At 38.2% G+C, this 18795-nt stretch overlaps 1 protein-coding gene across 9 annotated transcripts in view; it reads right to left on the reverse strand.

Annotated features, from left to right (window-relative positions):
* Positions 1-18795, reverse strand: part of CCDC141 (coiled-coil domain containing 141) — a 232839-nt gene that overhangs the window by 120542 nt on the left and 93502 nt on the right. For all 9 annotated transcript variants that reach the window (XM_037848536.1, XM_037848537.1, XM_037848538.1 and 6 more), the window contains one exon: positions 5161-5277. In XM_037848536.1, the coding sequence (XP_037704464.1) occupies positions 5161-5277 (117 nt within the window). The remainder of the gene's footprint in view (positions 1-5160; positions 5278-18795) is intronic.

Consider the following 18795-nt stretch of genomic DNA (forward strand, 5'->3'; position numbering starts at 1 on the left):
GATAGAACTTTCATTGGTAAAACATGAGTTTAACACACAAACAGAATAAATTACTTATAACTTAAAAGAAAAAAAAATTCCTCAACCAAAGTCAAAAACTTTTAAGGATCTTAAAAAAAAATGTAGCCATTATCCTACAATTCATCTTTTATCAATCAGTCAAATATTCAACCAACCACTTTGAATACTTACTATAATGCAGTGCTCAAAGGGAAGCAAGAAATTAAAAATTTTTAGAAAGCCTCGTGATCCCTATGAGGAGATTTAGGTCTAGGTAAATTCAATCTACTGCCTTCCCTCCCCAAACCCCATCCCTCGAAACATGAGAATATTTATTTGTTTTTTTCTTCCCTATTTCAAACCACTGTCTAGTAGTGTTGGGCCATAGTTTACCAGACTTCATGGACTTAGCTCTACCTTAAACTCTCAACCACCCAAAATATTAATAAAAAGTTCTATACTGATTAAAGTATTTACTCCTTCCACTCGGCCAAATGGGAATGGACTCCCCACCCCCTTTGGCAGAGCAATATGGAGCACCTATTAGAACCCTGAGAAGTATTTATAGACCCTATTTACAGACATAATGGAGAGAGGAGCAATTCCAACATGGCCACTCTGCTCATCTTATTTTCAGCACATCATGGTTCAATTTTTGCACATTCCACACACTTACAAGTGGTTGGCCACCTGTCAATCACTACTTCATGCTAACCTGAGAAATTACTTGAAGCAGGTTGAGGGATATGGTAGACAAAATAATGGTTCCCTCCCCAAAGAGGTCCACATTCCAACCCCTGGACCTGTGAATATGTTACCTTACATGCAAAAGGAACTTTGCAGGTGTGAGTAATTTAAGGATCTTGAGATAAGGGGGATTATCCTGAATAATCTGGACTAGCTTAATGTAATCACAAGGGTCCTTATAAGAGGAAGGCAAGAGGATCAAAGTAAAAGAAGGCAACATGATTATGGGAGCAGAGGAGTGGGGGGAGGGAGAAAGAGAGAGATGAGAAGATACTATACTGCTGGATTTGAAGATGATAAAAGGAACTATCAACTAAGGAATGCAGGTAGCATCTAGAAACTGGTAAAGGCAAGGAAATGGATTCCCCCTAGAGCCTCCAGAAGGCCTTGATTTTAGCCCAGTGAGACTGACTTAGGATTTTTGACTTCCAGAACTATAAGATAATAAATGTGTCATTTTTAGCCACTAAATTTGTGATAATTCATAATAGCAACAATAATAAACTAATATAGGGCTATTAGGGAAATGCAAATGGGAACATCAAACTGTAACTGGAAATAATAAATGTGAAAGCATAGTGAGACCTCAGTGTTCTACATATATATACATATATACATATATATGTATGTATGTGTGTGTGTGTGTATATATATGTATATATGTGTATATATATTAGAAAGCTAGGAAAGTATAATGATTAAGAGCATGGGTCATTGAGTTAGACAAGACCTGGAATCAAATTTGAACTCTTCCAATGAGAAGGTGTGGTGGTTTGAAGCTGTATGTACCCTAGAAAAACATGTTCTTAAATTTAAGCCATTTCTGTGGGTATGAACCCAATGTAAGCAGGACCTTCGATGAGGTTACTTCAGATAAAATGCACCCCACCTCAATCAGGATGAGTCTTAATCCTATTACTGGGGTCCTTCATAAGAGAATGAAATTCAGACAGAGAAAAAGAAAGCCACAGAAGCAAGAAGCTGAAATTAAAAAAAAAAAAAAAAAAATTTGGAAGAGAAGGGAGGGAGCAGCAGATGTGCCATGTTCTTGACATGTGACAGAGGAGCCAGGGATCGCCTGCAGCTAGTCTTTGGGAAGACAGCATCACCATGTTGATGCCTTGATTTGAACATTTTCCTGGCCTCAAAACCATGAGTGAATAAACTCCCATTGTTTAACCCAACTCACTTCACTGTATTTGCTTTGATCAGCCTAGGAAAACAAAACAGAATTTGGTAACAGGAGAGTGGGATGCTGCTATTGCAAATACCAAAAATGTAGACAAAGCTTTGGAATTAAATAATGGTAGAGACTGGAAGAATTATGAGGTACTTGACAGAAAGGGCTTAAATTGCTTTGAAAAGACTGTTCGTAAAAATGTGGATGCTAAATGTACTTCCAATGAGGCCTTAGAAGGAAATGATGAATGTGTTATTGGAAACTGGAGGAAAGGAGATCTTAGTTTTAAAGTGGCAGAAAACTTGGCGAAATTGATTTCTGATGTCACATGAAAGGCAGAACTTGAGAGGGATGAACTTGGATATTTATCTGAGAAGATTTCCAACTTAAGTGTAGAAAGTACAGCCTGGTTTCTCCTTGTGGCTTTTATTGCAATGAGAGAAGAAAGGGATAAGCTGACAACTGAACTCCTGGGCATAAAGAAACCATAAATTGATGATTTGGAAAATTCTGATCTTTTGGAAAGGGAGTCCCCAGAGAATAGAGCTCCATAGGAGGGTTTAACTGAACATGGATGTTCTAGTTTGCTAATGCTTCTGAAATGCAAAACACCAGAAATGGATCGGCTTTTATAAAGGGGGTTTATTTGGCTACACAGTTACAGTCTTAAGGCCATAAAGTATCCAAGGTAACTCATCAACAATCGGGTACCTTCACTGGATGATGACCAATGGCATCTGGAAAACCTCTGTTAGCTGGGAAGGCATGTGGCCGGCGTCTGGTCCAGAGATCGGGTTTCAAAATGCTTTCTCCCAGTACGTTCCTCTCTAGGCTGCAGTTACTCAAAAATGTCACTCTTAGTTGCTCTTGGGGTGTCTGTCCTCTCTTAGCTTCTCTGGAGCAGGAGTCTGCCTTCAACAACTGTCTTCAAAATGTCTCTGTAAACTGCAGTTCCTCTCTCAGCTTCTGTGCATTCTTCAAAGTGTCCCTCTTGGCTGTAGCAAGAGCTTGCTCCTTCTGTCTGAGCTTATATAGTGCTCCAGTAAACTAATCAAGGCCCATGCTGAATGGGCGGGACCACACCTTCATGGAAATTATCCAATCAGAGTTATCACCCACAGTTGGATGGGGCACATCTCCATGGAAACAACCTAATCCAAATGTTTACTTAATCCCCACTAATATGTCTGCCCCACAAGATTGCATCAAAGAACATGGCTTTTTCTGGGGGACATAATATATATAAACTGGTACAATGGACCAGTCAGCAATTTCCGTGCTAGTCAGGACTGGAGGTGCAGTTATCCAGGAAGGATCTGTCTGATGGTTTGGACCTCTTTTGGTCTATGCAAAACTAACAAGCTTTTTTGAGAGATCTGTATAAATGGAACCACTGCCAGCCTGGACTAAAAGGGATAGAAAAGGGACAGATTGAAGGAAAAATCACTTCAAGGGTAGAACCATGGAAGCTGCTGTCTGGGCCAAAGACATCTTCTTGGGTCAAGAGAATGGGTCCACCCATGTGTGTGGAAAGGGTGAGTCTGCCCTGGGGCTTGGAGAGGGCAGGCCATCAGGAAAAGTGCTGCTGCCCCACTGTTCTGAGAGGATGGAACCTGTGCCCCTGGGACTGTGGAGAGTCTGGCTGCCATCCGATGCTTGGAGAGGATGGAGCCTTCACCCCAGTGTTCAAGAAGAGCACAGCCACTGGGCAAGCACTTGGAAGGTGTGGGGCTGCTGGTCTATCAGGCCCAGAGTCAGATCATTGTTCCATAGCTGACTCTCAGACCTTGAAATCTAATGGAGCTTGCCCTGCAGGGTTTTAGAATTGTTTTGGACCTGTGACCCCTGTTTGCTTTCCAATTTCTCCCTATAAGAATGGGAATGCTTACCCTATGCCTACCCCTTCTTTGTATATTAGAAGCTCTAGGCCTCATAGGTCCACAGATGGAGGGGAATTGTGCCCTAGGCCAGAGCACACCTATAAACAGTTTTGATGAGACGTTATACTAAGCATTGCTTCTGAAGTGACTTAAGGCTTTTGACATATTGTGATGGAATGAATGTATTTTGCACATAGAAAGAACACGTCTTTTGGGGTTTCAGAAGATGGAGTGTGATGGTTTGAAGTTGTATGTACTCCCCCCACCATCACCAAAAAAACATGTTCTTAAATCATAATCCATTCCTGTGGGTGTAAACCTGTTGTAAGTAGAATCTTTTGATGCGGTTACTTCAGTTAAGGTGCATCCCACCTCAATCAGGATGGATATTTAATCCTATTACTTGAGTGTTTTATAAGACAATGAAATTCAGACATAGAGAAAGAAAGCCACAGAAGCAAAAAGCTGAAAACAACGAAACTTGGAAGAGAAGGGAGAGACTAACAGGTGCCACTATGTGCCTTGCCATGTGAAAGAGAAGCCATGGATCACCAGCAGCTGGTCTTTGGGAAGAAAGCATTGCCTTGATGATGCCTTGATTTGGACATTTTTCCAACCTCAAAACAGTGAGTGAGTAAATTCCCACTGTTTACCTCAACTCATTTCATGGTATTTGCTTTGAGCAGCCTTGGAAACAAAAACACAAGGCATATTATACTGATCAAGTTATTTCTCATATCCCAGTCTTTGCTCTTCACTTATTTTGATCTGTAAAATGGGAAAAAACAACACCTCACCTGCAGATTTTTTAATATTAATTTATAAAATGCATCTATTGTGCTTAGAAGAATGCCTGGCACATAGTAATTACTGCTGTAGAAGTCTAGTCACTGGGTGATGTTATTAGCTAATGCTCTCAGAATCTTTTCTATGTAATAGTGGATTATTCAAAGTGAGATTTTTAGCTGCCCTATAAATTATCCATATAAGAGCATCTGAGAGAAATCCATGAATTTGTGTTGTTGTTTAATTTTAGGGGCCATGGGAATTCTCTTTATTTATTGTAAATTTAATAAACTATTTTTAAGAACAATTTTAGGTTTATAGAAAAATTGAGCAGAAAGTACAGAGTTCCCATATACCCCCTCTCCACTCCGTACCATTTTCCCAATTACCAATATCTTGCATTACTGTAGTATTTTGTTACAATTGATGAACTAATATTGTGCTTTATTATTAACTAAAGTCAATCATTTACATTAGGGCTCACTCTTTGTATTGTGTAGTTCTGTGGGCCTTGAAATGGCCCATGCATTTTTCAATTATTTTTTGATGTGTCAATGTGTCTCTTACCTTTGCTTTTATAATCAGTTCCTCATGCTTACGAATTAGCTCCTCATTGTCTGAAAGTGATGAACCGATATGTTGCTCCTGTAAATCTTTTATGGTTTTCTGAAGCCAACAAGTCACCTAGGTAAGAAGCAACAAAGAAAAATTAAATTTCAAATGATCAGAATAAGTAAGGAGTAAAAATTCAGAAATACTTCCTCAACCTTTTAAAACTTAAGCTACTTAAGTAATTTCTCTTTATATAAACTCATCTCGTGTATTAAGTTATTATGATCAGGTTTTCATTTTTTCTTCATTTAAACCTCTACATGCTTAGGAGAAAAAAAAAGCAAAAGAATTCCAGAGAAGTATGAAAATGTTTTATCAGTTCAAGGGTTTACAGGGGATTGCATGGCATGAATTTCCTAACAAGGAAGAACCAGAACAGATTCCCATGAGGTCCCTAAATCATGCATTCTTTTAGACTATGAGTTTTCTTTCCTGGATCAGACTCGGAATCTGAATATAGTTACATAGACCCATATTAAGATATTAAACAGCAACATAGAATTATATTTTCTACTATAAAAAGTCAATGCAAAATATTTAGTTTATTGCAATTGCTGGAAACTTGTATTCAGGAAATAAATAGAGAAGTTATTAAAATTCCAATGACATTATAAAATGGCTCAGGGCATGACTCACATTCATTTAGCCTTGATTCACAATACATGTCATACACAGTGCTAAAGCAACCAATAGCAAAGGACTTGAAAGAAGCTTTAAAGTTTTAAATGCTTCCCTATCTTGACATGGCATCAATGACAAGGAACCCCTGAATGCAGATTACTCACCTCAGTTAAAGGTAAGAGGCTTGGATTTTTACTCTCAAATCCTGCATATCATTATCCTCACTATCACATCATAGCTACCAATTCTTAAACATCTTCAACAGATTTCTAGTTGCTTTTTGAGCATCTTCTCTATTTCTCTCAACAATTTCTCAGAGGTATTATATCATTTTAGAGACAAGGTAACTGATTTCAATGAGACTAAGCAATTTATCTAGGGCCATATAGTAAGAGGCTGAGACAGGATTTGTCCCCAAGTCTATATGATTCCAAAGCCCATGCTCTTTCCACTGTGCCCTGCGGCTGTGATAAGATAACCTAAAGTCTTACAGCCCTGTCATTAGAGAAAAACGATGTTCAAACATAAATAATGGACCCCAGCAGCTCATTCAAAATGATGGGGATTGCCACAATCTTATATTCTTTTTCTTTAGTCTAAATTGGTTTACCTGAGACAAACTTGGGATTTCTCTGAAATCTTATAACATGGATATATGTGTAAAGCAGGTAGCCAAGGAGAAAGTTAGGTATCCCTAAAGTGCCACACAATAAATGTACACTACACACACACACAGACACACACACACCTCACTACATAGTAGTCAGAGTTAGGGGGTCATCTAGTATAGGACATCTCATGATTTTAGAAGGCAGATCTAAAAGCTGATGATGAGATCAAAAGGTCTGCACCAACTCAGCATTCTTCAGAATGGAAAGGGCAATAAAATATGGGGAAAGATGGTTTCTCTAGTTTCAGCTAATTGGAAATCCTTGTTAACCAGCATTTTAGTCCCTCATCAGTGCAAAGATAAGCAAAGTGGTGACCCTGTAGCAGTTTTCATATGACGTGTACCCCATTTTCTTCAGAATATTTGGTAATGTATGTATAATACTCATATTATCTAGCCAGCACCTATGTCTAAAGTATTGTGTGTGCACGTATTTCCAATTATTTGAAGACAGTCTGTTTTTCTGGTATTCTGGCATCCCAATTAGAACTAGATAATATATATAATGTGCATTAGAACCCATAAAGAAGATTTTATTATCAAGAGCCATAAAATTTATCCATTAATTTTTTTATAAAACAAAATCATTTCTCACAAAAGATTCAGTGAGACCATACAAAAACACAACCAGACGAATTGCCTAAAGATTTTATCGAAGTAAAGTAGATCATGAAAATAAGTTTCAGAGCTCACCTATTTCATTAAGAGTTGAGTTTTATTCATTCTTAGCAAAAGTGGAAGGAACCCAGATATCTCAAGAATGCTTTAACAGGGACAGTGAATAGAGTTCGAGTGAATGAAAAATAGGTACAAACAGGTGCTCGCTAATCTCTAAAAACAGATGGGAAGCCCGAACCCTCAGATAATCCTATTAAATTTCATGAGTCAAAGACTTGTCATCTAACACATGCTAACAGTGATGAAAGCCAGGAAGGAATGAGTTGTTTCGATTTTTTTAAGGTATCTACTGACCTCACCCCCAAGATTTGGCAAAAATTCTTTCAACCCACAAAGGATACTATTCCTATACAGGAATAACATTCCCTCTAAGAGAATGTAATTAAAAATCTCTGAAGCAAAGAAAAAAAAAAAAAAAGAAAAGAAAGAAAAAGGAAAAAAAAACAAGAAAAATAAAATAAAATAAAAAATCTATGGTGATATTCAGTATATCCTGTTCATGTACAACCCATTAAAGATGGCCTCCTCTCTTGCTCTCTTGATCTGTACATTTTTACTACCAGATGCACCCTGGAAAGAAATATCAAAACAAGTTGGCATAAAGCTCATAAGTAAGTAGAAAATGGTGAGGGTGTTACTTTTCATCATGAGATCTTTCGATCAGATTTACTGTGTGTGCTGTGGGATACACACAGAGGAGGCTCTCAGAATACCTCTGATACTAAAAGCAAGATGCCTTAAATAAACAAAAGCATGTCAACTGTATTATTCTGCCACCCAGTAAATCAGTCATTGCATCCAGCAACTAGCTACTGCAGACAGCTGCATAGATAGTCCAAGTGTATTTCTTATAAGCTTTTAAATTATATTAGTTGCTGTCTCAAAGCCTGAATGATATGTATGGTAAATGATGCATCATGGCATTTCTGTAGAACATGGCCTTTGTAAAAGGATGAAAATGGGAGCCGAGGGTTGGAGCAATGTGGAAAGAAAGGAAGAACAAAAAAGCATTCAGAATATGACCTGGAAATAAGTTCTGAACAAAGAAGGATTAAGTGGGGGAAATAAGAACAATCCTCCTCTCTCATCCCAGCTCCTACATTTTAGCTTGACCTGAGCAATGTCTGCATGGTCATTCACCTGTCCAGCATGACATTTTAGGTAATCAGGACCCAGGGGAAACAGAACTAAAGTAGAAAGAGTGAGGCAGATTGGGAGTGGAGTGGCAGGGCCAGAAACACCTTCCAGAGGGTGAAGGGAGAGACAGAGGAAGAGAAGGCAGCAGAGATATAAAGAAGGAGCAATCAGGGATGGTTGGTGAAAATCAAAAGTTACCTTGGAAATTAAAGAGGGTGGCAGGGAAAACTCTGTCAAATGCAGACCTGCCCTGACCACCATGGTAGCCACTAACCAGATGTGGCTACCGAGTACTTGAAATATTGTTATCCAGAACTGAGATGTGCCGTAAGTGTAAAATATACAGCAGATTTCATAGATTTAGCACAAAAACATAATGAAAATATCTCATTAAAAATTTTTGTGTTGATTACATGTTGAATGTTGAAATAATATTTGAATATGTTAGATTAAAATAAATTATTAGTTTTTGCTTTATGTGACTTTTTAAATGTTTCTTTTTCCTTTTTTTAATGTGACTACTAGAAAATTTAAAATCACATATGTTGTTCCCACTATTTTTTTTATTGGATGGTGTTGTAGTTCAAGTTTGAATTATTAAATGTAAATCTGATGACTGATTTTTAATTAAGGTCAAATTAAAATAGTAGAGTCCAGAGAATGGTGGGATGGGATATCAGGAGGTAGGAAGTTAAGGATTTGTTTCATCCCAGCTCTTGGAGGGCTTGGATTGGCACAGCCCTAACACCAAAGAACACGCACGCACAGAGCTAGAGATGGGTTTATTAGGGCTAATGAACAGGAGAGAGTTCTTCCCAGCAATGGCTGGCCAGAAAATGGAAGTCAGTGCTCCACAAGGGTGGGAGTGCAAAGGGACAGTTTATAAGAGCTTAGGACAAAGACATTTCATAGAGTATGAGAACAGAGTTTAGTAGGGTCTCATGACACAGGGGTCCGGAGATTTGTTGTCAATAGTGATCAGGGGAGGGGAGTTTCCATGCTTTGTTTAGGATACCATCTCTACATACTTTTTTCCCTGAGAAATTCTGATGACCTTCAATTCTGTCCCAGTCACGCTGCTATGTGCTGTGGGGTTTCATTCTCCTTTTGGGCCCTGGGTCGTCACAGGACCATGAGGCTATGTGAAGAGGGGATGGCAAGATAACTTTAAGGAAAGCAGAGTAACCAAGGGACTCCTCAACTTTTTCCCTTTATTTGGTCAAATAACACAAATAGTTTTTGCAGGTAAAAGAAACAGAGGCAGGAAAAAGGGAGACATGCTGAAAATGTATGCAGGAGGGCTGATGTAGGAATGTACTAGGGAGAGTGGGAAGTGTGGGAGAGAGCTCTACTGAAAGGGTTAGCCTTGGGCAAGGAAGGACTAGTTTTTGGTGCAGGTTTGTTTAATTCATTTGGTTATTGGACATCCCACACCACCTCTCCCTCTGTTGGTAGATAAGAATGAAGAAGGTAAGAAACATGAACTCTACCTTTACAGAGAGGTGTCAGGTAAGTTACAACTGTTACCTTGTCCAACTTTACACTGCTCCTATGACGGAAATATTTGCCTTTTCAACAGATGCAGAAACTGAGACCTGGACAAATTAAGTAACTTGCCTAAAGTCACACGACCAATAAGAGGGAAGTCCCACAGGTGGGGGGCAGAAACACCAGGGACAGAATTCATGCTTCCCTGTTTAGTGTTCTACCTTCTCATCACATCCACCTGCAGAAACAAAAGAATTCCTGAGAGGAAAAGTGGTTGTTAGGCTATGTTTATGAACGTTCTTAAAATAAAAACTAAAATGCAACCCTGAAATCACAGAAATCTAATTCTAACATGGAAATAGGTCCTGTGTACAGTCATGGGGGCTAAATGGAAATACTGACTCAGAAAGGATAATGATTGTGTGGGCTGTGTCCTTCAGAAGGTGGCCTGAGAGGAGGAGGCTGGCTGTGGGCAGAGGTGACGGCAAGGATGGACTGAGAATTCCAGTCTCCAAAGACTAAAACACAGGGAACACAAGCAATAGAAAATGCTTTCTGATGGTCAAGGATAAACAACTCAGGCGACAAGAAGACAGACTTCTGCTATAGCCTAAAGTGACATGCCATCAGATTGACATAAACCACAGCAGTCTCTTAGCATAGTTTGTTCTACAATCTGAGATCAAATCTTGTTTTTTGATCTTTGTTTAAAACTATGCTGGAGGAGGTAAGCTAGCAATAAACAATTCAAACCACCTTAACAAAAATGCTTAAGAGAAGATGGAAATCTCTCGAATTAATTTCATTTTCTTTTCCATGAGCAGAGAAGTTCTTCCTAAATAACTAGTTAGTTTTAGACAAAGAAAAATTAATGGGGGTGAGGGCTGTAACCCAAGGCTTTTGACAGTCTCTCTTCCAATTACCAAAAATACATAAACAGAAATGTTTTCAATTATAGTTGATGGCTGCAGGTGACAGTTCTGATATCTACTTTGATTTTGAAGGCATGTTAGTTTTATAATAACCCTCCAGCTTTTTTTTTTTTTTTTCTTTTTAGGATAGGGAAATAAGTTTTTATTCCGTATTAGGCAATCCAGTCAGATGCACTCTTGAGTTAGCTAGGCAATAACCAGACTTCAAATAGCCATTTTCTCTTGTGTAGGCAAATAATGCATATTAGGAGAAAAGGCACTAAAGCTGCAATCACTGATGTTTATACCTGAGAATTTGGGAGCAGGGTAGGAAAGGAGAATTCCCTCCAAACCGTAAATTGGGTTTCTATTTTAGACGCATTCTGAGACTGATCTAATTACGGACCCATTATTATTTGGACTTAGGTTTCAGACATTCTAGGAGGATGATGTTCAAAATTTTCTTTTCTGAAATTTGGGGATGCTCTAGGAACTACTGAAGTCAGCAGCTCTTAGGCAGGTTTAAGAGAGGAATTAGTATCTCTGGAATAAATGATCGAATCCCAGATGGGTAGGAGGGGAACTAAAATACATGATTTGTCAATAGACAAAATTAATTACTTTAGAAGCATCTTCACAGATAATCTGTCTCCCTGTCTAGAATCATAATTTATATATTTATTCTGATGTATTAACATATCATTCTCTTATCATATTTATATTTCAAGAAAAATGCCACTAAGGATCTCTTCTTCCCTTCCCAACATTGCCCTCAACTTTTGTTTGTTTAAGGAAAGCTCTTTACTTCCATCTACTTAATGGTGTAAAGTTGTTTAGTCCAACGGATAAAAACGGTACAGTGGAAGTCTCTGGACCTAAATTTTATTTCTAGCATTACCTCTGACTCATTGGGGGGAAATTCACACAGTAGTAGAAGTTCTTTTTCCAACAAAAGAAATGGAACCCCGCCCATAACTTAGCTATGGGCACCCTGACAAAGGCATCTAAGGCATGGTTTTCCCGATATAACTTGGGGGTCCACTCTAAGTGACCTGGAGCCACTTATATCCAGGGTAAGCATGTGTGAGAGAGAAAAAGAGATAGAGAGAGAGACATATAGACAGACATTATAGGGCTATTTAAGAGTGGGACCAAGATTTGACATTTCCACATTATCACCCAGTTCCTTGGAGATGCAGCTAATGGATTTCCTACTGAAGCTTAGGCATAACCAGCAGTGGTTGGAAAAGGCGAGTGTCAGAAACCATCATGTAAATGGGATAAATAACTGCTAAATTTCAAAGGATTTTTTAATCCTTGCAAAGTGGCCATCTGTTACTTTGTTAGCTTAATAGGCTTCCTGTAAAGAGACTAAAATTAATTGGGCCTCCTTGCTTGTCTTTGGTGACTGTGAAAATGGGGGAAGAAGGGAGAACAAGTCCCATTCCCTGGCCATTTTGGGGGATAGTGTCCAAGAGGGTGGTATCGGTGTTGAGTAAAGTGAAGTGAACCGTCTCCAGCACGTGGGACAAGGAAGAAAAAGAGCTCAGGGAGGTGGAAGGAGATGCACAGGCAGCCCCTGTGCTTTGTAGATCACTCAAGCAGCAGCAGCTAATGTCACACAACGGAAGGGTGTGAAGGTTGTGGAGTGAATGCAGAAAATACAGGGAGCAGGCCTTGGATTTCCTAGCCTCTCCCAGGGAGCACAAACATCAAACTGCTTTGTCAGGTCCTGTCACTTCCAAGAATGTAATTTAGTCACAGTGTGTGTCCCTCATCCCCACTCCCCTCCCCGCTTTAAATGATTGGGGGGCTTAAATAATTGTTCCCAATTAAAATGCTGTTAAAGCATTAGTTCAACTGAATAGTATACAGAAGTGACAAGGTAACTATGTTTAATGAAAATGTAATCAACTATAACACATGTAAATGAGCTAAAGAAATATCTGAAGAGTGAAGAAAGGGAGGGAAAATTTTATTTTTAACTTTATCTTGCAGATAAAGCTGACCTTTTGAATAAACATACCTAGTCATGGAATGGCATTTATTCCACCTCTGTATCATAACAGTATTTTAGAAAGCTAAGAGAACTGGTGTAGAATCTAGAGAATATGTAGTATTTTATGTGCCTATGATTATCCAGTAAAGCTTAGAGAATGACCATCAAATTATGGGGTGATCTGGTAAACACTTGAACATTTATAGAGCACTTACCATGTGTCATGCTGAACCACGCACTTTTACATACATAATCTTATTTTTAAAACAAATCTACATTTAGATACTATTATTATCCCCATTTTACAGATGAGGAAACTGAGGCACACAGGCCTGAGTAACTCACTCAAAGTCACATAGCTAGTCAATGTAAAAGCTGGGATTGATATCCATACCACCAGGTTACGCTACCTTTGATATTCGGTGCCATTAAAAGTGATGGTGCTTACTAAGCATTCTAATGAGTGTTTTCATTGCTTTCAAAATCACAAATCAAAATTTATGCCTCTTCCACAAATATATTAAGATTCTTTGCATTTACTGCTGGCATACCTTTGAGTAAATTCTAAAGACAGCCTATTTACTAAAATGAAATTCCATGATGATTTTTAAAGTATAAGTGGTTGGATAGTCAAGTTCGTCTGTTACTGGACTGAATTTATGGATATTGGTATCAGTAAAATAATTTAACCCTTATTTTGGTCCTATGCCAGCCAGTGTTTGAAAACTTCATTCAAGGAATTTTTAAAAAATCCTTATTATGTACTACCACAAAGCTGGGTACTTGATATATTTATCTCATGTTAATTTAAGCTAATCAGTCATTCAAATTTCTAAATCCTAGTTAGAAAGCAGCATCATATAAACGAGAATACACACGCACACAGACACAGACATACAGTTTTATAGATGCTCGCCAGGTATGAGACTGATGCCCTGAGGCTGTGCTTCATTTGTCATCTCTGATATCATTTTCATTGCCTAGTGACAATGAAAATACCACATGACTATGGCATACATTGTACTCAAATTATAAAACCACAAAAACCTTCCAAATGTGAATTATATTACCATTACCCCTCTCCCAATAACGTTTCTTGTAAGTATATACGACATAGGTAGTAAAAAGAGATTGTCTGCCATTCTTAATTCTCCTAGATGCTCTTGACACTGTCTTGTACAAAAGACTACGAATAGCCTAGTTTTAATTTATTTGTTTGTCTCACTTATGCCTGACTGGAGCAATTGAGAAAAATTACATTCATAAATCCTCCTTGCCAAGATAATTAATTATGCACAAAATACTCCAAGCTGCTTCTGATTTTCATTAATGAAGCAGATCATCTGCAAAATAAGATGTTGTTGGAGTTGAAAAGAAAGGTCAGCTGCTCATCTTTAAATGCAAAATAAGTGCAAATTTTTACATCTGAAAAAAATGATAAAGAAATAACATGTATGATTATGCTTATCAGACTATCACATCCCAATTAAGATAGAAATGTATATGGTTTCCATTTACTTTTTTTTTTTTCCTGCTAGTGCTGTAAATCTTATTTAAGTATGTCACTATGCTGGTCACCAATTTTTTTTTTCCAAAGGAGAATTAGCTGAACTATTGGAGTTCAAAAGCATTAGGCCATAAATACTTAGAAATGGAGAAGCACTAAATCCATCTTTTAAGTGGCCCTTATTGGAAAACATCAGATATTCAGACATCCAGATTGTTACTCATCAGGAATTTTGGTTTTAATTCTCCACTTAATTTTCTTTTTTCTTAAGTAATTAAAATGATTGACAAAGCTGGTGTTTTATTAATCTAAAGTCTGACAGCTCCATATTCCCTTAGAATATGCACAGAACCGATAAAAAATCTTCTCTATCATGTTTCACGTAGAATAGTAGCCCTTTGCTCTCCGATGAAGCATGTGCCTCTGTACCAACTCACAGTTCCATCATGTTCTAGGATCATCAGGTAAATCATCCAGGAGCATGATAACCATAGACCTCCAATTACCAATTAACTGAGTCACACTAAATTTAGTGCCCCTGCTGCTATTCTTCACCATTGCATCTATAAAACTTTCAAGTACAACTTTTAGAAACACTTAAAAACTCAAGTAAGATAATTATGCTCATATCTACTTAAACTTTAGATGTTTCCTTTTTTCACACAAAATTCAATGCAGAAAGCATCAATTATTGTTTATAATGTTGAGAAACTGAAGGGACTCTAATTCCTCATCAATATAATATTGGTTCAATTGTGCTACATTCAATAGTGGAATACTACATAGCCATTAAAATGGTTTACATATTATTCTAATTTTTGACATAGGAAGATAATTATGATTTGGTAAATTTAATAAAACTTGTGTTAGAGTAGATATATGTTATTCCATTCATTTTTGTTTGGTTGATTGCTTTAATAAATGTGTGTGTACACATGCCCATACTCCTCCTTGGATAGAGATCTATAAGGTGCCACTATGCCAATATGCTAATTGTGATTGTCTGTAAGGATGGTGAGCTCATCTATATTTTAAAAAAATGAGCATTAAGTCATAAAAAGAAAAAAATACTGCCTTTTTTTTTACTTGCTTCATTGTGTGTGTGTGTGTGTGTGTGTGTGTGTGTGTGTTTTATTGAGATTGTTCACATACCAAACAATTATCCAAAGATCCAAAGTGGATAATCAATTACCCACGGTACCACCATACAGCTGTGCATTCAACACCACAATTGATTTTTCTTTCAATTTTTGGAACATTTTCACTACTCCAGAAAAGAAGTAAAGACAAAAAGAGGAAACTCAAATACTCCCATACCCCTAACCACCCCCCTCCATTATTGACTCATAGTATTGGTATAGCACATTTGTTACTATTGATGAAAGAATGTTATATTACTATTAACTGTAGTATATAGTTTGCAGTAGGTATATTTTTTCTGTATATGCCCCTCTATTATTAACTTCTAATTATAATGTCATACATTTGTTCTGGTTCATGAAAGAGATTTCTAATATTTGTACAGTTAATCACGGACATTGCCCACCACAAGATTCACTGTTTTATACATTCCCATCTTTTAACCCCCAACTTTCCTTCTGGTGATATATGTGACCTTGAGCTTCCCCTTTCTGCCACATTCACACACCATTCAGCACTGTTAGTTATTCTCACAATGTGCTACTGTCACCTCTGTCCATTTCCAAACATTTAAGTTCAAGCTAGTTGAACATTCTGCTCATAATAAGCAACTGCTCCCCATTCTTTAGACTTGTTCTATAACCTGGTAACTTATATTTCATGTCTATGAGTTTACATATTATAATTAGTCCATATCAATGAGACCCTGCAATATTTGTCCTTACGTGCCTGACTTATTTCACTCAATATAGTGCCCTCAAGGTTTCTTCATCAACCCATTTTTTTTAAGTTGGCTTTGTTCATACACTGTACATTCCATCCTAAGTAAACAATCGATGGTTCCCTGTATAGTCACATGTTTATGTGTTTACCACCATCACCACTACCTACATAAGGACATCTCCATTTCTTCCACAAAGGAGGAGGAAGAGAGAAAAAAGAAAAGAAAGAGAAAAAATGACAGCTAGGAAGCAACAAAAGGAAAGACAGCATTAAACTAAAGTAGAATAAAGAGTCAGACAACATCACCAATGCCAAGAATCCCATAGCCCTCCCTTGTGTCCCCCTCTTATAGGCATTTAGCTTTGGTATACTGTCTTTGTTACATGAAGGGAAGCATAATACAATGTTTCTGTTAATTATAGTCTCTATTTGCATTGATTATACTTTTCCCCCAATACCACCCCATTTTTAACACCTTGCAAGGTTGACATTCATTTGTTCTCCCTCATGTAAAAACATATTTGTACATTTTACCACAATTGTTGAGCACTGAGTTATACAGTCCCAGTCTTTATCTTTCCTCTTTCCTTCTGGTGTCCCACATACTCCTAACCTTTCTCTTTCAACCATACTCACAGTCATCTTTGTTCAGTGTACTTACATTGCTGTGCTACCATCACCCAAAATTGTGCTCCAAACCTCTCACTCCTGTCTTTTCCTATTTATTTGTCATGCTCCCTTTAGTATTTCCTGTAGAACAGGTATCTTGTTCACAAACTCTGTCATTGTCTGTTTGTCAGAGAGTATTTTAAACTCTCCCTCATATTTAGAAGACAGTTTTGCCAGATACAGGATTCTTGGTTGGTGGTTTTTCTTTTTCAGTATCTTAAATATATCACACTACTTCCTTCTTGCCTCCATGGTTTCTGCTGAGAAATCCGCACATAGTCTTATCAAGCTTCCTTTGTATGTGATGGATTGCTTTTCTCTTGCTGCTTTCAGTATTCTCTCATTGTCTTTGACATTTTATAATCTGATTATTCAGTGTCTTGGCATAGGCCTATTCAGATGTATTCTGTTTGGGGTATGCTGTGTTTCTTGGATCCATAATTTTATGTCTTTCATAAGACATGGGAAATTTTCACTGATTATTTCCTCTATTATTGCTTCTGCCCCTTTTCCCTTCTCTTCTCCTTCTGGGACAACCATGACATGTACATTCATGCACTTCATGTTGTCATTCAATTCCCTGAGATGTTGCTCATATTTTTCCATTCTTTTCCTTATCTGTTCTTTTGTGTGTAGGACTTCAGGTGTCTTGTTCTCCAGTTCCTCAGTGTTTTCTTCTGCCTCTTGAGATCTGCTGTTGTATGTTTCCATTGTGTCCTTCATCTCTTGTGAAATCCATAGATTCTGCCAGTTGTTTCTTTGAGCTTTTGATTTCTACCTTATATTTGCCAAGTGTTTTCATTATACGCTTCATCTCTTTTGCCATATCTTCCCTAAACTTTTTGAATTGATTTAGCATTAGTGTTTTAAATTCCTGTATCTCACTTGAAGTGTAACTTTGGTTCTTGGACTGGGCCATAACTTCATTTTTCTTAGTGTAGATTGTAATTTTCTGTTGTCTAGGCATCTTGTTTCCTTGGTTACCCCAATCAGGTTTTTCCAGACCAGAATAGTCTCAGGTCTCAGAAGGAGGCAATATTAAGTATCAGGCTTCCCTGAAGGTGTGTCTTAGAAGATTGACACACCCTGTGAGGCCTCAACCCGCTGTGCTTTTCCTAATCTGCCCAGAAGGTGGCACTCCTGTCTGGTGTAAGGAGGTGTGGCCCACTTAGTTTCTGTTTTAGCTATTTTCCCTCAGGCTCTGGGGTCTGGTTCTGAATGGAAGGCCAGTAGTAGAGCTGGGCACCACCTCCTTCCCCTTAGGGAAGATACACCCCCTAGGAAGTTATCATCTGTATTTAAATAGGTTCTTTGTCTTTCTGACTCTGCTATCTCCACCCTTGTCTGGGTCAGAGCCCTACAAATTGAAAATGGCTGAAGCTTTCTCCACCAAGCTGCTCAGAATGAGAGAGAGAAAAAGGGACAGAAAGCCCCTTTCAGGGCCAGTCCACGGCACCCCCAGTTTCACCTGTTGGCCAGAGATAGCACCAGGTCCTCTGGGCTCCCCCTCTCAGGACAGAGAAGTCTTCTGTCTCTGTAAGGTCAGTCATCACTAAAAGCCTCTGTCTGCCTGTTGGGGATTTGTCACTTGTATTGAGTAGTCCACATTTGTTAATTAAAACCCCGGTTGAAGCTGGACTGAGGTATATTCACTTGTTCAGAGAGTGCTGTTTTCTACTACAGCCAGGTTTGCAGTTTGGGCTGCCACAGGGGGAGGGGACAGCACAGTTCTGCAGTTTTTACTTACAAATTTTATGCTGCGATCTCAGGCATTCCTCCCAATCCAGGTTGGTGTATGATGAGTGGACAGTCACAGTTGTCCCCCACCAGTTATTCCAGATTATTTACTAGTTGTTCCTGGTTGTTTATTAGTTGTTCCAGGGGGACTAACGACCTTCTACTCCTCTCTATGCTGCCATCTTCCTCCTACTCCAGGGGCAGGACTGTCTTTTTCTTTTAATAGTAATTGAGTGCCCACTGAGCAAGTATGGCTGCTAAGATTATTAAAGTGGCTTTTATTTGATCACATCCTGTGAATTCAAAATAA

This window comes from Choloepus didactylus, chromosome 9 (assembly GCF_015220235.1).
Source record: "Choloepus didactylus isolate mChoDid1 chromosome 9, mChoDid1.pri, whole genome shotgun sequence".
Lineage (NCBI taxonomy): Eukaryota > Metazoa > Chordata > Mammalia > Pilosa > Megalonychidae > Choloepus > Choloepus didactylus.